Source organism: Python bivittatus, unplaced genomic scaffold, assembly GCF_059951505.1.
Source record: "Python bivittatus isolate LINGU-HERP-01145 unplaced genomic scaffold, Pbiv_v1 ctg000700_np1212, whole genome shotgun sequence".
Lineage (NCBI taxonomy): Eukaryota > Metazoa > Chordata > Lepidosauria > Squamata > Pythonidae > Python > Python bivittatus.
Genome location: NW_028277098.1, coordinates 50,072,703 through 50,091,800, shown reverse-complemented (window position 1 = coordinate 50,091,800; position 19,098 = coordinate 50,072,703). Strand labels below are relative to the sequence as shown.

At 37.6% G+C, this 19,098-nt stretch overlaps 1 protein-coding gene across 1 annotated transcript in view; it reads left to right on the top strand.

Moving 5' to 3' along the window:
* The window catches only part of MMACHC (metabolism of cobalamin associated C), a 40,531-nt gene extending 21,948 nt beyond the window's left edge, over positions 1 to 18,583 (top strand). Inside the window, exons 2-4 of the mRNA XM_007420217.3 lie at positions 6,107 to 6,301; positions 9,534 to 9,686; positions 11,627 to 18,583. Of these exons, the coding sequence (XP_007420279.2) occupies positions 6,107 to 6,301; positions 9,534 to 9,686; positions 11,627 to 11,938 (660 nt within the window). The 3' untranslated portion in view covers positions 11,939 to 18,583. The remainder of the gene's footprint in view (positions 1 to 6,106; positions 6,302 to 9,533; positions 9,687 to 11,626) is intronic.
* Positions 18,584 to 19,098: the final 515 nt, after the last annotated feature.

The window sequence follows — 19,098 nt, the reverse complement described above, 5'->3', positions numbered from 1 at the left end:
CAGAGTTCTCCTATAACAATTCAGTGCACTCTTCAATTGGAATGTCACCGTTTCAAGCACTCTACGGATGGGCCCCCCAGGTTTTGCCACAGACTGTGTCACAGGGAGGGGTCCCAGGGGCAGCGCATTTCCTGAAAGAACAGCAAGCAGCGCAGCAACTGTTGCGGAGTCAATTAGCAAGGGTGAAGGAGGCATACAAGAGGACTGCTGATACCCGCAGGCAGACAGGTCCATAGATATCTGTGGGGAATAAAGTGTGGTTGTCGGCCAGGTTTCTAGCTTCCAGCAGGCCGTCCAAAAAATTGGATTACCGGTTCGTCGGACCCTTTAAAGTTTTGCAGCAGGTGAATAAGTTAGCTTTTCAATTGCAGCTGCCACCGTCGATGAAGGTTCATCTGGTCTTTCACTACTCCTTAAAGAGGCACCACCAAGTCCCTTGAGAACCCACTCTTCCCCACCCCCTCCGGTTGTGGTCGAAGGAGAGGAGGAATACGAGGTGGAGGCAATATTGGACTCTCGCAGGAGAGGAAAGGGAATTCAGTATTTGATTCATTAGAGGGGCTATCCTGAAGCGGAGCGTTCTTGGGAGAATGCAAGGAACGTTCACGCCCCGGAGCTGGTCATTGACTTCCATAGGCGTTTCCCTAGCAAACCAAAGCCTCGAGTGTTGCCTGGAGCGCCAGCAGTTAATCAACAAGGAGAAGGAGGGGGCAGCCTGCTGGAGGAAGGTTTGGTGGGGGATTTAGGGGAGGAGCGGACTCAAGCTAGCAGTCCACAGCCTTCTACTTCAGGTTTGCAGATGGTAGGAGGGAGGGAGGCTGATTCTGCTAATGTTGTAGCTGTTTTTCAGGACCAATTGGATGACTATATAGAGGAGGCAAGAGGTACTGAGAGACCATCATCACCTGACATGTCGTCCCTCCCGCCTTTGCCAAATTCTGATGAGAACTCCGAGGGGGAGGATGGAGATGGAGGGAGGGGTGATGTGATGGAGTGGAATTATGAAGGCCGGGCTCAGAGATAAACATTTTCTTAGCTCACCAGAACAGCGTGGGAAGAACAAGAGGATGAAACTGGCACCTCCCTGAGGAATTCACACTGTTGTGACTGGCTGACTTTGGGAACTGGGGTTTCAGTCTGGGAAGATTCTTGCTAGAGGTTGTAGCTAATAAACTGGACTGAATTTACATGGTCTCTCGGAGTTCCTTGGGCTAGGCCTTGACATGAAGATACATAATGGTCATATCATGCCATGGGCCCAGCCATAGATGCCAAACCGAATGTGATTGAACAAAGTGATGATCAAACAAGAAAACACTTAACACTCATTTATTGTGGTTCACACAGTGTATTACACTGAGGTTTGTTAAATAAGATACAATAGCTGCAGTAACATAGTCCTAAATCAGTGATTTGCAAACTTAATACAACAAGCTAAGTCAAAACTAAATAAACTATTGCAGCATTTAAAATTACAGGACTTAACACAGAGACCCAAGAAAACATAAGGCAGACAATCATATCACAGATCAGAAGAACACAGCATCAGCACCAGCTCAAAGCAGAGAAGAGAGCAGCCCTCAAAAACCTAGGGAAGGACCAAACCATCATCATCCTCCCAGCAGACAAATGCTGAACCACAGTTGTTATGGATAAATCACAATACTTGCAAAAAGCCAAAAAGTTATTAGAGGACAAGGAAACCTACATCCCAGTTAACACCAACCCAATACAGAAACTAGACAACCTAATCAAGAAAACTCTTAATGACCTAACCAAGAAAGGCCAGATCACAAAAGAAGAACAGTGGCGGATGAAAAGCAGCAGACCCATCCTCCCACGTTTCTATGGATGACCAAAAATACATAAGCCTGACATACCTCTTTGACCAATTGTATCTTTACCAGGGACTCCAACATACAACATAGCGAAAGAACTGACAAAAAAGCTTGAACATCTCACAGAGAAGAGTAAATATTCTATCAACTCCTCACTACAGTGCCTCCGGAAAATCAAAGATGTACACATAGATGAAGATGAAATTATGGTCTCATTTGATGTCATAGCACTCTTTACATCCATAAACCCAGAGCTAGCGAAAGAATCCATGTCAGCAGTACTGCACAACACACCCGACCTAACCAAATAGACCCAGATCAAAATACCCCAAATCATGGACCTCATCAACCTCTTCCTCACTACCTATTTTCAGTTTGATGGACAAATATACCAACAAATCAGAGGCACACCCATGGGATCACCACTGTCAGGACTCATAGCAGAGATTGTAATGCAACGCCTAGAAACTATAGTACTTCCACACATACAACCTAAAGTATGGATCTGGTATGTAGATGACACCTTTGTTATAATAAAAAAAGAACTAGAGAAAACACATGAAACTATCAATAACATCTTCAAAGGAATAAAATTCACCAGAGAGGAAGAAAACAACAACACACTACCCTTCCTGAATATCCTCATCAGCAGAGGAAACAACAGCAAATTAGAAACCCAAGTCTATCAGAAGACAACCCACGCTAATCAAGTACTCCATTACCAAAGTAACAACCCAACTTCCCACAAGAGGAGCTGTGTAAAAACATCATTCAAACAAGCACAAATGCACTGCAGCAACCTAGAACAGCAGAAAAAGGAAACAGACCACCTATACAACATCTTCCAACAAAATGGATATCCACATAACTTTATCAAAAAGTGCCTGGCCACTCAACCTACTACAACACAACCAACACAAGCTATGAAAAGGTTAACACTGCCATATATCAGAAACGTCTCAGAAACTACTAACAGACTATTACAACCACATGGCATCTCCATAGCACACAAACCAACTAAAGCCCTCCAAAACATCTTAAGCAAACCAAAAGACCCATTAGCTCAGGAGGAAAAAACAGGAGTCATCTACAACATACAGCGTAAGGACTGTAACAACCACTATGTAGGACAGACAGGCAGAAGGCTAGCAGAGCGCATCCATGAACACCAACTAGCAGTCAGAAGACACGATGAAAACTCCTTAATCTCACAACGCATGGGCAGACTTAACCATAGTTTCAACTGGGAAACTGTTACCATCTTAGACCAAGCTAAATCCAAAAATGCAAGGGAATTCCTGGAAGCTTGGTATTCAGACAAGACAGCCATCAACAGACACATAGAGATAAACAACATCTACACACTATTCTGTATAGTATAGTATAGTATAGTATTTTACCGTATAGTAAAATCACAGAAAAGGTACTTACCCCTCCACTCTAGGGAATTGTGTTGATCTCTGTGGGTAGTAGCTATTTGTAATGTTCCACACATCCATCTGTGATCCTGGAAAGCAAAAAGACATACATGTTTGGCTGCCAGTAGCACCATTTGTAAAGCCCTACTTCTGTACATGCGTATTTATTGGCTGAATTCACACAGTACAGTAATCTATAATGAGATTTCTTTCACTTTGCTTTAGCGTGTTGTGTGAATCCTGCTGCTATGGTTTGTAAATCAAGAATTTATGATTTAGTGTGTTGTACAAACTTAGGCAAATGATGCTTAGTAAATAAACCATTGTCAAGCAAACTAAGGCTTAGCATATGTGAATTATGCCATTCTATCCTCCATTCTGGTAAACCCTGCTAGTTGCCCTTGAGGGTTTATTCAATGTACAATTTCCATTGACTGCATGGCCTGGGGGAAAATGAGAGGGGCATCTGAAACAAATATATTCTGAAAGATGGGTTTCCCCTTTTCTAAGTTACCTGCGTAGCGTGCTTTCTCCTTGTATCTTCAACTGAAGAATTCTGTTCATTTGTTTGTGGAATCCTGATGCAAGGAATCTATGGTAGAATATGGTTTCTGGGAAAAGAAGGATTAGCAGTCTGCTCTATTCTCTTGGTCAGAGTGTTTATATAAGATCTTCCATTCTGAGCTGTATTTTCACAAAACACCCATAATTAATAATAACTTATTCTGCCCAATTTCTGGGTCTGCATGACATTAAACCATAAGGTAGTAGTGCAGGCTTGGGTGAATAAAACTTGTCAAGCTAAAATGTCATTAGCTGTTTTGCAGCTGAGTCATGCAAACAAAATCAGCATATGAAGTACCTTTTTTCTAAGTCTGAACTTGTTTGTTTTAAGCATCCAGAACAAGAAAAAAGGATAAAATCCCATTCAGTATGATCTGTCAGTTGAGCAAGGAGCTTCATGGCAAAAGTGTATGTGCTAATATGATTGGATTAAAATTAGCCAAAATCCTATGCTTTATTCTGGAAGTACAGGCACAGAAGGAAGGAATGACCAAGTTGCATTCATGTAATGTTTGCTGAATTAGTCCAATCCCCTGGCTTTGTATGACTCACTGAACACAAACTAGCCTAGTGTGTTGTATGAACCCAACCCATGTAGTTAGTTTATAGTTCAGTTGTGTGTTTACCTAACATGCTTACCCATGGTTAATTAATACAGTGAACTATAAACTAGCCAACCCCACTGGGTGCTTACACAAACACTTAACTACAAACTAGCCAACCACATTGTAATTTAGAGTGTTGAGTGAATTCAGCTTATCTTATGTCAGCATATTTCTGACATTTTGGGTGAATAAAATTGCTTATGATGGCAGAGTTTCAACAGCTACCAGGATAAGTGGTTCATCCTAGAGTTGCCAGGACAGCACAGTTTAAACATAGGCTTGTACCTTCAGTGGTACAAAGGCCATTAAATCATTTAATCCTCATTTAGATTTAGAGAGGGAAGGGAGAACAAAAGCAAGATGCTATCACTGAGTAGTGATCTCCCTATTCATGGGTTACCCAGTTAGCCCACTTTTCTGTGTTTGAATTATATACTATGACTTGGAGTCAAATTAGATATGTTAGAACTATGTGAATGAACCCAGTCATGTAAAAAGAGGTTGCAGGTAATAAGAATTTTAATAACAAAAAAGGTGCGTGTGAATGAAGCACACAGAATCGTTTCCAGTTTCTCTTCCCAATTCGTTTCTCACCAACTAAGCTACAATATACTGTGTTCAAATCAGACATTATAGGAAATCTGCATATTTTAAACAGTTTATGCCAAAATGCACGCAAAATTGCAGTCATATCTATTTGAGTAAATAAGTCTCAGATTGCAGTCTGATTTAGATCACTGTTACCTGCCTCCAAGTAGCACTTTCAAAACTTGTCTTGTGATCCCTGCTCATGACCCCAAGTGCTTGGTCTGCCTTTTAGTTCCTCATCTTTGGGTATGAGACACATGGTTCAGTGAAGGCCCCAAGCTTCTTGCTTACTGTTGTTCACTTCCCTTATGACATCACAAGGAGCAGAGATGCTATGTCATTAACTAACATCAGAGGTTAGGTTGTGAACTCTAAATTTTTAGAGTTTTACAGCAAATCAATTAGTACTAGAAATCAAAATTTAAACATCTTAAATTTTATTTCTTGTATTGGTGTTTTCAGTTGCAATGTGAAATCATGATCTGAAGTTGGTTTAAGCTCACTTTTCCTAAAACTGACAACCATAGTTTTCCAGGTTGAAAAAAAGTAAGCTGTTTGGTTCATTCATACAAATGCATCAGAAAGAGCTGCAGTGATCCTGCTAACAGCTTATCTTGGCTTATTAAGTTGCGATATGATTACTGTTTTACGTAGTTTTTTTCCCCTGCTTGAATTCTGTATAACTAGTCCTATATTGGCCTAACAAATAAATCTGATATGCAAACCAGCTTCCCATTTCTCTGTTTCTACTCTTTCTGCCTGTTCAGACCTTAAAGATGATTGAAAATCATTAAATTTTTGGAAAGCTGAACCTTGGGAAAAGTGTGCAGCTGTTGTTAAGTTTCTGTGTGCTTGTCTGGCCTTTTTTTAAAATGCATCCAAAGCACCAGATTATGGGGCGAAGATGTCTGGAATCTATCAATTGTAAAATAATAATGATGATGATGATGATGATGATGACGATGATGATGATGTTACTGCTACTTTTTTCTTCTGTTCTACTATGAAACTTCCTGCATGCAGACTTAGCCATCCCATCCATTTTTAGAGGCCAGTCTTCCTATTCTAATAGCCCTTTTTTTCTCTTCTGAAGGTAGGATGGTACAATGAGGTCCTTCCTCCAGCTTTGCATTTGCGGTACTCTGATAATACTCTGGCGTTTGTAGTACTTAGCGTTCCTGCCATGTTTGACAAGGCATTCAAACCCTTCCTGAAGAAACAGCTGCTGAAGAAGATTCATGATCCAGTGGATCAATGCATTTCTTATCATCTCTCGCTGGTTAGGGAGGTAAGACATTTTAGTGCATTGCCCCCTTTTGTCACTTCTCTGTTACAAATACAAAAAAGTCCATCTAATCTGGCATCCTATTTCTAACAGTAGATAGCTATTGGCTTCCAGGATGCACACAACTAAGGCCTATTATTTGCATTTATTCAAAGGCAAACTCATGGTTTTGGCATATAAACACAATGTTGGCATGGTTTGTCAATACTTTTTCTGACCCAGACCATGATGTTCTGCCCCAATAAATAACAAAAGCAATCTTACGGACTTTTATTCTGTTCCACTCCTGCAGACGCTATGTTGCTGATCTCTAGTGCATGGCTTCATAACCCAATTGTGGGTTATTCATGAAATTGTGGCCAAGAGTACCATAGTTTTTTGTATGTTGTGTAAGTTCAGCTAACATGTTTAAATTTTCATTTAGCCAATATTGCTAATGTCAGTGGATGAACATACTTATGATTCGTATCCATATCTAAGCGAGCAGCTACTGCCAGCTCTTCTATGAGCTAGTGGGATATGATGATGCAGAGCAGGAAGACCCAGGTTCTAGTCCATTCCTAGCCATAGAGTCCCACTAGGTGACTGGGCCACTCATTACTCTCAGCACTCTCTACCTCATAGGGTTGTTGCTATGAGAAAAAGTAAAAAGAGGGAGCATCATATATGCCACTTTGAACTCCTGGATGAAGAGTAATATAAATCTAATAAATGCATACAATTCTTGTCCTTATATATCAACATTTTCTTATTTACATTTGTCCTAAAAATGTTGTCACGGTTAGGTGAGTTCAGGTTCTAATGTTGAAAAAAAAAAGTTTTTGATCCATTACAGACCCAAATCACATGACTGCTAAATTTAGCAATGGAATTTTTAATTCAATTACTTCATTACAAAGTTTTTGGAATTCAATATTATGCTTAGTTTACAAATTCTGCTATGTATACTTGATAGTTTTAAGAGCTGATAAAGGAGAGCTTACCTGATTATTCTTCAGGAATACTTCTTTCTCTTAGTTTAATAATCTAGTTTTAGTACTGTAAAGCTTTCCACAAATCTAGGCAAGATAGATATTAGGTTAACAGGCCTGAAAGTTTGTCTCTTTTTAAAAATAGATTTTTTTTTTAATCACTTTCCAATCATTCTACAGAAGACCAGTTTTAGTGACAAGTTGCTTGGTTTTGTAGAAGATTAACAGTATTACATTGGAATTTTTAAAAACACTATGTATATGCCAGTGAAATACTGTACAGGTATTTCTTTTTAATTTGCTATTTAGCTCTATAACTGCATGTCTTGTCACTTTATTTAATTGTTTAATTGTGCTCCTATTAGATGTGGTCATAATTTTAAAAAAATCATTTTGTAGAGTGAATTGGAGAAGTAAAACGGGTGGATGAATAGAATTAGTCAACAAAGGACCTTGAAACATTTTACAATATTTGTTCTGTTATAGTGATGAAAGGCCTATTGGCTAATCTTTACAGTAGCCTTCTACAATCTGGGTATCCTGGCCAGAGATTAAGGGAATTTTAGCCCAATATATCTGGAGGCACCAGTTTGGAAGGCAACATGAGATTGTTGCTATGGGAATGAATAAGGGGAGAATATCATATGGCGGAAGCAAACAATATATAGTTGGCATCGTATAGAGCACAAAGGTGTTATCAGGCCCAAGAATCCAATATCGTAGATAGCGCAGGACGGCAGCAAAGTGTCCGACTTTTCTGTATCTCTTTGCTTTCATCTCATTGTAAACTGGATTTTTGCAGTCCAGATATGATAGATCTGTTTTATATCCATGAAAATAAGCAAGGGATATAGTAATTCTATTAAATTAGCTGGTTGGGGAATTCTGGGAGTTGAGGTCCACACATCTTAAAGTTGCCAAGGTTAAAAAAACACTGCATTAGATGTTTACACTTTAGGGAAGCACACACCTTACTGTAGATTTTTGTTCCTAACAGACTAAATAAAGGAGACAGGATATCCTTCATAGTTCTAATTGTATTTTAGTTTGGAGAGGTCATGGTTATATTTTTAATTTTATTGGGATTAGGGAACAGTGTGGTTATATTACACAAAGATGATTTAATGGTAGACTGTGCCACTTTAGGCTGAAGATGAACAATAATTTTTCTAAATATTTGAAATTTTGGTGAGGAAAAAAACAGTACAAGGGTAAATATTACTTACTTATATCTATAAGCAGACACAATCAAATATCCTTCTTGAAAAGTACAACAACTTAAACATGTTTTTCCATATAACAAGAGAGAGGGACATAGAAAATTATCTTTCTGTGCAAGAATATTACTGCCTTACGAAATTGTTTGTGGAGCAAATAGTTACCGCAAACATTTGTTTTAGTTATTATCTTTGCACCAAACTCACAATATGCTGGTGCAATTGAGTGAACACTTGCTGGGTTTATAGATTTGATTCTTTTATAAGGAAGAGCATGTGATGCTCTACATCACGATGGTGCCTTTATATCACGTGACATGATTTCACCCTTTGTGGCTTCTGTTCCTATTTGAAAATGGCTTGACAAGCAAACAGGTGTGCAAACACAACAATGCTTTCCATTATACACACACCTGCTGAGTGCTTGCCTCTGTGCACAGAGGCAATTATTGCTGTTAAGTCTCTTAATTTTCTTTGCTTTTCTTTGGTTTGCTCCAATCTACCTATTACAACCACCCAGATGGACTTTGTGATAGACTCTGCTTGACTATAGTTAAGCCAGTGCTGTACAAAGGTAATTACCAACAAATTTGACCCTTCAGAGTAGTTCTTCTTGTTTCTCCACTTTCCAGTGTTTAGAATATTAATTCAAATGGTTATCAGTCAGCTGCCTCAGTTTTAATATGTATGCAAACAAAAAATAAAGAAGTCTTTGTATGGAGACTTTTTTTTTTTTACTTTAGCATTGTTTACAAACCACTTATTGAAGGTCTTGCTTCTTTTGCAAATGAGAAGACCTATGAATTTCTTAAAGGGATAATGAAATAATTTTCAGAAGCCCAAGATTAAAATCAGCAATACTGAGAGAATACAATGCCATGTGCTTCAGATCTTTTCACTGTAAGAAATTGTAACTTCTTTGCCACCATCTCATACCATTCGACAAGGCAGGAGTTTGTACAGATGCTTCTTACATTTCTACATGTATCTGCAGTCTCTATTCCTTTATAATGCAAGTTCACCTCTAATGGAACCTCTTCTTTCCAGAGTCTTGCTGACCAGCAGGTGGATATCATGTATGATTATGAGATCCTGCCCAACCGGAAGCCCAGATTCCTGGCCCAAACAGCAGCACATGTGGCTGGCGCTGCATACCTCTACCAGAGAAAAGATGTGCATCAGGATTCCTGGGGAGAAAAAGTAAGCAGACTGGCAGCAGCAGGGGAACTTTTTTCATGAAGGACTGATGGGTCGGTTCTGATTTTATCAGTTCAGGAGGATCGAGTATATTTTGAGGATTCTGTATCTGATTTCCTTTTCCATTCCACTTGTGTTAATATCAAACCTGTACTTACATCTTCTTGTATATATGCCCAGTTCCATGATTTAGCCCAAGACCATTTGCCATCTTTTCTTGGACAGATTATGAAATTGGAGATAAATATAATGTAATTATTTTTCTCTAGTAAAATGGGTTTTGTTAGGTTTTTCAAATATTTTGACGAGGATTGGTGTGTAAGAAGAAATAAAAATCTTTTCCAACATTCATTGTAGAATAGTGGCTGCTGCCTAGGATCTGATTATATTTTGAGGTTTCAGCACACGTGGCCTCCAAAATTTTTCTCAGCACCTTGTAACATTTCATAAATTACCTTATTTAAAAAGTTGTTTCTGAAAATAAATTTAGATAATTCTTTCCTATTGAAGTATGTGTACATATCTGTATACAGAATACAGGCAGGCATGACCAGTCTTGATTTTATGATTTGATCTGTTAGGAATGAAAATATAGAAGAGCTTGCTTCATTACATGTGGCAGATAATTACTAAGCTGTCCTAGAGGATTTTCCTCTAAAGGGGTTGACAGGGTAGAGGGGGAGTATAGCTTGATAATAAAACACTTATTTTATATATCTCCACACCAATGGTGGTCAGATTAGGTATGTGTTTACATTATCGATCTCATGATGCAAATAGCTGAGAGCCGGCCTCTAGATTATTTCCATTTTTGAAAACAGATGTTCAGTACTATTCTGCACCTGGCTGTTTTGTATCTTAAACAAGTAGCAAAGCTTTAATTCCAGAGCATATGTGCTGCTTCTCCTGTAGGGAAACAACATAACCATTAAGCATTTGAGATATTTGTGCCCTCAGTTTTTTGACAGGAAGCCTGGATCAAGTAATAAAATATATGTATCATTAAAAAAATTATACATGAAATCTAAAGTTAAAAAATATTCAAGATCAAATACTGTAAAGATACAATCATGTGCTCGCTTATTGGGAATAAGTAGCAATGAACTCAGTGAGGCTTATTTCTGACTACATATTGTATTTTGGTGCACATATGTATAATGGCTGAGACTTGAATAATGGCTGGGAGAACAGGGGTGTCTCTGTCCCAACTTGACAAGTAGTCCCGGATGTTCTCCCCCAGAGTAAATATGACCCTTGGTCTGATAAATTTGCCACACTCCTGCTGTAACAATTTGTGCATATTCTTGTTTGGGATGAATCCCACTGAACTCAGTGGACATACTTCCAAGTTAATATTCATAGCGCTCTATTCATAGGATTGAACAATAAATTGGTACCTACTCTGTGAATAGTCAATTATACTGCTGACAAATAAGTGCCTAATTTAATTGTTTCATTTTTCCAAAGAGTTGAAAATAGTGGGTTGTTCTTTTGTATTATTTCAAAACCATTCTTGCCAACCCTGTTTCACTTTATGTAATAATGGGAAAAAAGGAACGCATGTATAAGCCATGGAAATTAATACCTCTCAAACTAATTTTCAACTTTGTTTAAAACTATTTCCAAAGTAACTGAAAGGAAAGTTTCCATAGGTGTAAGGATTTGAAATATGATTGCAGTGGAAAACTCCAGGCCAAATCCTGTTACTAAAGGTCCACAGTTCTCTCTTGAAAAAAAGCAAATTGGCGCTATATGTCTATTTAATGTAGTTTATTTAGTTTTGGCATAAGGTGTTGTGTGAACCCAGCTATTGTGATGTATTTAATAACCCAGGGATTACCATGATTCATGTATCCAGTCAGAATTTTGTCTTTTTTCTCCATAGGATTTGAGCATTGCTTATCTTTAAATCCATATCTTAAACTTGTTTCCTTTCACTTCAGAAGATCTATGGTGTTTGCATTCACCCCTCTTATGGAGGTTGGTTTGCAATCCGGGGTCTTCTGCTTTTCCCAGATATCAAGGTACCCTTCTTGCTGCAGAAAAGCCCTATTGATTGTGTACCAACAGAGGAAAAAAGAATAGAGCTGCTGGAGAAATTCAATTTCCACTGGCGGGACTGGAGCTATCGGGATATTATTGAAGTGAAAGATAAATACTCAGAAGAACAGAAAATCTACTTTGCAACTCCTCCAGCTGAGCGGTTAAAATTGCTGAAATTGCAAGAAGAATTGCAGAGAAATGTAGTACTCTAAGTAGCTATTTTCCCTGTGCAAAAGGATACAAAACACATTCTGTTGTGCCCGCTGCTGTAGGGACAGAATTGAGAGTTGAGTTGGTAAACCCAAGGTGGAAGGCAAGTGCACTTTGCATGGAGTAAGTGAACACAGAAGGACTTGCTTTCAAATAAACATAGAATTGTATTATGATATTAGTAATACTTAAAGCCTGTACATTCAGGCATAGAAATTTTATTTTATTAGTAATTGGGGAAGGGCGTTGGAATGATTCTTTGGTAGCAGGGGTAAAATCATAGCCTGTTTGTTGTATGCTTAGGAAAGACATATTTGTAGATTGCACTTTTTGCTATCCTGTGGGAGAAATTCTCCAGACAGCAAATGTTTTGAAGTGTACTGTCTAGTCTTTCACAGTATAAAGTTATTTCTGGTACGATATCATTTTAGTGATTCTCAGCACATACTCTGAAGCTTTGAAATCCTTTCATTTTGTTTGTTTGGTTGATTTCCTTCCTTTCTTCACTTCTAGTAAAGCATTTGGGGGGCTGTGTAACCCATGTGATGAAGGAAAATTAAACTGTTTTAAAGAAAGCACAATTAAAAGAAGCCAAATGATCTGACTCTTTGTATTCTATGGTAATTATGTGGTGATTGGGTAGCAATTACAGTTCAGTGAATAGCAGTTTAGATTCATTTTTTTTTTTATCAAAACAATCCTGCAAAATTATGCTGCTGAAAATGGATAATTTTGCTGCTAAATTTTGTGCTAGAGCCATGTGTTGCCTGCAGGGCACAGTTGTCCTCCCTTAACATAGGGTGTATATGGAAACAGGTGCATTCAGGCAGGAATTCTTACTACGTTATAAAAATGCTTCGTGACCACTAATGAAGACACTTCTGGTTGAAGAAGAGCCAAAGGACAATTGACTCTGCAAGTGTACAGAATGGGCCTTCCTGTCTCACCTCACTGATAGTGTTACTTTCCCCCCATAGTTTTAATGTGATTTTCAAACAGCTTCAACTTCTTTTGTTCCATCTCTCCCTAACCAAGGTTCTTTTGCTCTCTCATTTTCATTAAAAAAAGTTGTTTGCATAACTTTTGTAATAGTCTACTATATGACAAATCCTGTAGGTTTTGAATGTACATTTTCAGTCTTCTTATATGATTTGAAAATACAATGCAACCCTTAAAATAAATTAAGACAGTTAATACAGAAACATCTCCCACCTAAACCAGTAAAAAGGTGCCCTCAATGCTGTCACCACCTACACATGCAAAAGAGCCCTGTCCACTTTGTATTGTAGTCCCTCATTTGCAGTCTGCCTTCACCTAAAACAAATGTGTGGTTTCCGATAATCAAAAGATTGTCAACTGCCACTCTGTTAAAAGAAAGAAATACATTTTTTGTCCATACTGCATACATCAGGTGTGTAAGGAAAATGGAACAATATGGCATAAAGAAATTATTCATTAACATTCATCCCGGAGAAGCCACAATGACATCAAAATGATGGCATGTGTTTCATGATGCCATTGTGCAAAGGATGAGAATTATGGACTTGTGTTAGTTTGCAGTACATTGCATCATGACACAGTTATGTCATTGTGTCATTTGTACTATGATATGATGCGTGTGACATCACTTCCCTTCTCCCCCCCCCGCCAACACAGATGCAGATATCAGCTATTCTGTAAGTAGCATCTAGGTTAACCTAACATAATCTGGTTTGTTTAGCTTTGTCTTAGCTTTTGGAAAGCTGTGAAAATATGGCTTTTCTGACAGGACTTTTAGAAACTACGCTTTGCTTTCCCTCTGATCAGCAGTGTTTTTTTTTTTTTTAAATTGAGTTACATTTATTGTCTTTATTTGCATCATTTGATTTGTAAACTACGTAGAGATGGGTAATCATAGTGATGTGGAAATCCTGGAAATAAAATAAATATGTATCTGTAAGCTATATATATATTCTGAAAAGAGAATAAAGCTGTAAGATAGACAGAGTTTTATCAAGTAATGTGATTCTTACTTTTCTTACTCAAAAATGTGGCTGAAGCTCATTATAGTGAAATCTTCTGGGTGGTTTCTCCTTTTCCTGATGTCAGTGCCAGTGCTTGGGCATGGACAGGAAGAACCTTAAAATGTCAGAGATACAAATCCCAGCTGAATGAGCCAGAACACAGAGGAAAATATTGTGTCAGATATTTTAGGGGACTTGGCAGGCAAACTTGGAAATACAACTGTGAAAACTATGCTTAGAGAATTATACAGTTCAGACCAAAACATTCTACATTATGCTAGAATTTGGGAGAACAACGCAATTGTTTCAGTCTTCTATATGAAATCCTTCAAGGAGCTTATGTTGCAAAACTCCAGTTCCAGTTAAGGATGTATCTGTATATTGCTGTGACCTTCTTAAGGGAAGTGTGGAAGTTTTATGTATACAGCATGTCCCAGAATTTATTTGATGTTTGAGCAGCTGAGAATAGGTGAGGTCACTTTTACTCATCCTGGTGATGTCTAGATGGTCAGACTACAATTTCCAGGAATTACAGTCAGTGTGTTGTGATGTATTCCTCTAATTCTTTCACAGTTTTTCCAGGTTTATTGAGAAGGTCATCTCTGACTTATAACAGAGCAAGACTTGCTTAAACAAGTACAATTTTATGTGAAAATCTGGGATCCCCAAGGATGAAATTATACTCCATTGGTGAATTAGGAGTCAGACACATTTTCATTGTGTTTGAGACTATGGTTGGTTGGTTGGTTTTTTCCCTTGGCAGCTGTTTGGCTGCATGAGGCTGAAATCCATCTGTATTAAGCAGCAAATTGGGTGTTTAATCCTCACTTGCTGGCACCATAAGCAGCTAGGATTGGAAGGCCATCTCTGAAACAGTCATGTCTGTAATCTGCCAGAGGATAGCTAATTTCTAAAGCCTTCACAGCCTCCTTTCCACTGGTCTTCCCTTTGCAGTTTGCCAGCTGAGGGGCTGCTGCTGGAAATCTGAAGAGCATGGCCAAGTGCTAAGTTACCTTGGCATTTCTGCATGCACAGTTTGATGCCCGAGGAGTAATAGAGGCGTCCTCTGAAAAGCAAACCAACTATTGAGGACGCAGCTGCCATCCAGTTAGTCAGTGCTTTTATTTCAAAGGATTATGATTTTTAATGTCAAGTCCTTTTCTGGCTGCTGTTGTTTTTTACTTTCTGTAAGGAGGATATCCCATGGCTATGTACCACCAGGAACTGCTGCAATGTCCTGCCCGGCTGCCTTGAAATCACTTTTTGCCAGTTGATTCTACAATCTGATGGAGAAGAAATTAAAATGGCAGAAGAGCCAAAAGATTACGGAGGTACCTACAGTGTATTCTAATAACTGAGTCCAGCAAGAACTCCAAAGAAGCCAAACGTCTTTTCTGGGCTGGGAAGGGATTAAATTCAGCATAAATTCAACCAGCCAAATATCAGCTCAGCTAAGACTTTACATTTTGACTACTTAGGATTGTGTACGCAATTCTTATTATTTATAAGAGACAACAAAATTAGTCACAGAATATGCTTGGAATCAAAAGAATAAAATGGTAGTAGAAAGTTGCATTAAAATACCAAACAAATGTAATTAAGGAAACAATAATCATCAGCTGAATTGCATTACATTTTCTGTTCCAGAAATGGATTACAGAAATTCTTTTCTTTCCTACTTCTACAACAGCTGTGGGTTATCCAGTAAAAAAGTTGGAGAATTGCCAGTCAGACTACTTTGGAAATATTTCCTTAGAGGCAACAGCTGAGATTGAGAAAATGGACAATGTAGACAGAAATAAAATCATAAATCTGATTTCTTCTTAAATTTAAATCTTCCCCCACTGGTGCACCTATGACTATTTAGGATGGGGGGAAATTCAAAGAGGAATCTTTTCTTCTTATTTGTTTATTTATTTGATTGATTTATTAGCTACATATCTAAACATAGAAGTGTGTCAGCACCTATAGCCAATCAAACAGAACTAAATACTTGATGAAATAAATAGGTTTTAACAATTTTCTGAAATACAAGAAGAGAAGGTGCCATTTGGGCCTCCAGGGGAAGCATTTTCCATATGAAGTTAACTCTAGTCATCCAGACTGATCAACCTAAGATGGCTTATTGAGAGTTCTTCCCTCTGCGGTGTATGAGACTTGGACAATGTTAACTTTGGCAATGTGATACATGACCTATCCCTTTTGATGCAGGAGCAATAGCAACATAAAAAGAATTATATCTTTACTGTAACTTGCTCCATAATTATGTGAACTGTACACATGGTACAGTGGTACTAATTGGTATTAGTTATCCTGGTTGCTGCGGCCATCTCAAACCTGTACCCTTCAGATGAGTTTGTTTTTAGTACCCATAACTCCCAGTCAGGAGGGGACCAGGACACTTCTGTTTTTTTAGGGGTGATTATAGGATTTGAGGCCAAGGTTGAGGTTTCCTGATGAAAAATGTCTGGGTCAATTACAGCACTGACTACTTGTCACCATACTGAAATCTGGTACTACTCTGACTAGATGAAAAGAGAATATGAACCATCCTGAAGACTAATTTTAAATGTTCTGTTTATTCATAGTTGGTTTTGTTTTATCCAAGCTCTTTTCAAGTTGGTAAAAATTATCTCCAAGTTATTTTAGCATTTCTTATGAATAGAGTCAATATGAATGATTAGAGGGAACCATAATTTGTTAGGGCTTCTTTTTGCTGAACTTAGCACTGCTTTCAACCCAGGCCAGCTGGGCCAGGAACCTTCTTTCCTGGATTGGTGAGTCACATTCTGGATCTTAAACCCTCTTATTAGCATTTCTTCCTGAAGGATGGAAAGGACAGTAATTCCTTCTCCAAGGAACTCAGGCTTCTCTTGCAGCACCTTTCCATTTGTTAGCCCATAAAATAATTGTTGGCTTCCTGAGAAAGTGTATTTGTAACTGAAGGATAAAGTAATGTAAAGGATTACTTTTCTGTTACATTCCGTTAAATTTTACTTACCATGAGGGTACCAGGTTTGAAGGAAAGTATAGTCCAGTTCCTCTTAGCTCATTTATAAAATGAAGAAGTTCAGACAGTAGACTAAAAACTCAAACAGAAGCAGAAATCTGGAAGGCAATTGTCAGTCCATTTGGCCATAATTTGCCACCTTGTCAGTGAATACATACATAAAGGAATTGTGTTATAATAAATATTGTAAGATGGCATGTTATCTCAGTGAAAGTTCTTTTAATCCACCTGATCTCTAGCCAATTCTTCTAGAAAGATTTTGGTCAAATAGGTACCTTCCACATAATTAATGGGAATGTCATATTAGCCAGCTCTACTGGGATTTTGATTTCTTGACTTTTATCAAGAATTCAACCATTACAAATCTAGGCTGGATTCAAACACAATTACTGGTTACGTGCCTTGGGTAAGCTATAATCTGGTTTAGGCAGAGCATGATGTTGGATCCTAGCCATTGTGTTCTGTAAGTTATGGAATATGGCTTAACGTTAGATATCTCCAAGCCACTATGGATTGCTCCACAACCCATAATTAAAATAATTGATGGCTTAAGATAATGTGTGAACTTAGTCTGAAATAATGTGGACCTCAAAACTATTTCATATTATAACCTGTTTTTTTATTGAAATACCTCCTTAAGCAGATGTATACAACAACCATCAATTGTACAAGCATAAATATGAAGTAAGATATGGTGGTGATCAAGAAATACAAACTTTTTTAATTGTATTGATTTTAAGTATAAAGAATACATTGCATATGTATAAACTGAAGACTTATGTGGGATTTTAAAACAATGTTGATTTTGTATTCATATTTTTTCTTCTTTTTCTTTTTTTGCTTTGTATTTTGCCTTTCTGCTCAGAAGGCACTTTCCCATTTGGCTTTTAGTTTAGCAACTGCCTTTTGTTTTTGTTTTTTTTAAGTATAAACATCTACCACATGTTCTTCATCAGAAACTAATTAAAAAAGAAAACTGACTTAATTTCACATGTTGAATTGTGAGCTAATTAATACATTCTACCTATATACAGAACTGCTATTTAATCTTATACAATAGCATAATCTACTCTAATTAATTATGCTTTCCATTTTACTTAATACATATTGCTTAATATGCTGGGATTTTTGGTGATTTAAATAATTACTTAACTATGTTCGTTCATTTTTGTTTATTATTTAACTTATTTATATGTTAATTATAGTCTCAAATGTTTTGAACTAAATTTTTGCAAAGTCCATGTTTGTTAGATGCTTTAGATGTGGAGGTTTCAGAACTGTAGCTCATTTTAATTATCAACATGTAATCTATTTTATAAATATACTAGTTTTATGGAACAAGAAAACAGCTGTCTATCCCTGTACTCTTTTATCCAAGAATATTTTAATCATCCATACTTTTAATAGACATATCAGGAAATCTCCAATCAAACCGTGGTATTCATTCACTGCTTCAGAGTTGAACCAAATAGCTTGATTCACATTCCACCCAACATTTATAATAATATTAATTGATAATCATTCCTTCTTGCCCTCTACTCTTCCTCTGTCAAATAAGATAAAGACTGAAGATCTTCTACTTACAAACCCATTCCTTAGGGTTGGCCTGAAGAGTTGGGGTTTCCAAACCCTTTTTTAACAACTTATTTTTAAGGATGTGAAGCCAGAGTTTAGGCAGGAAAAAATGAGTAAGGATAATTTCAGAGTGCATAGGGAAAGAGATGAAAGTTGCCTTGGGTAGTTTATTTGGGACATCATAACAGAACAGTTGTTACTTATTTAATATTTAATTGTAATTCTTGCTGATAAGAAGCAGCTCTTGTGGGATTGTCTATCTCAAATATCAAATTAAATTAACCAAATGTTACAATTCTGGGATGGAGGGTGTGGTTTTTTTACTTTATATATTTTCTTTTTAAGTGTTCCCTCTAAGAGAAAGTTATGATAGGCTGCCACCAATCAGACTGAACATATTAACAACATCTAGTCCCCAATCTGGTTCTTTCCAGATGTGCTGTGACTTGGCTGAAAAATTCTGGGACTTGTAGTCCCCATGCATCTGGAAAGTATTCACGTGAGTAAGATTGCTTTAATGTGTCCAGATGAAGAGTTACGTTCCTTTTTTCAAGAACCCTTTCATCACTCAGAA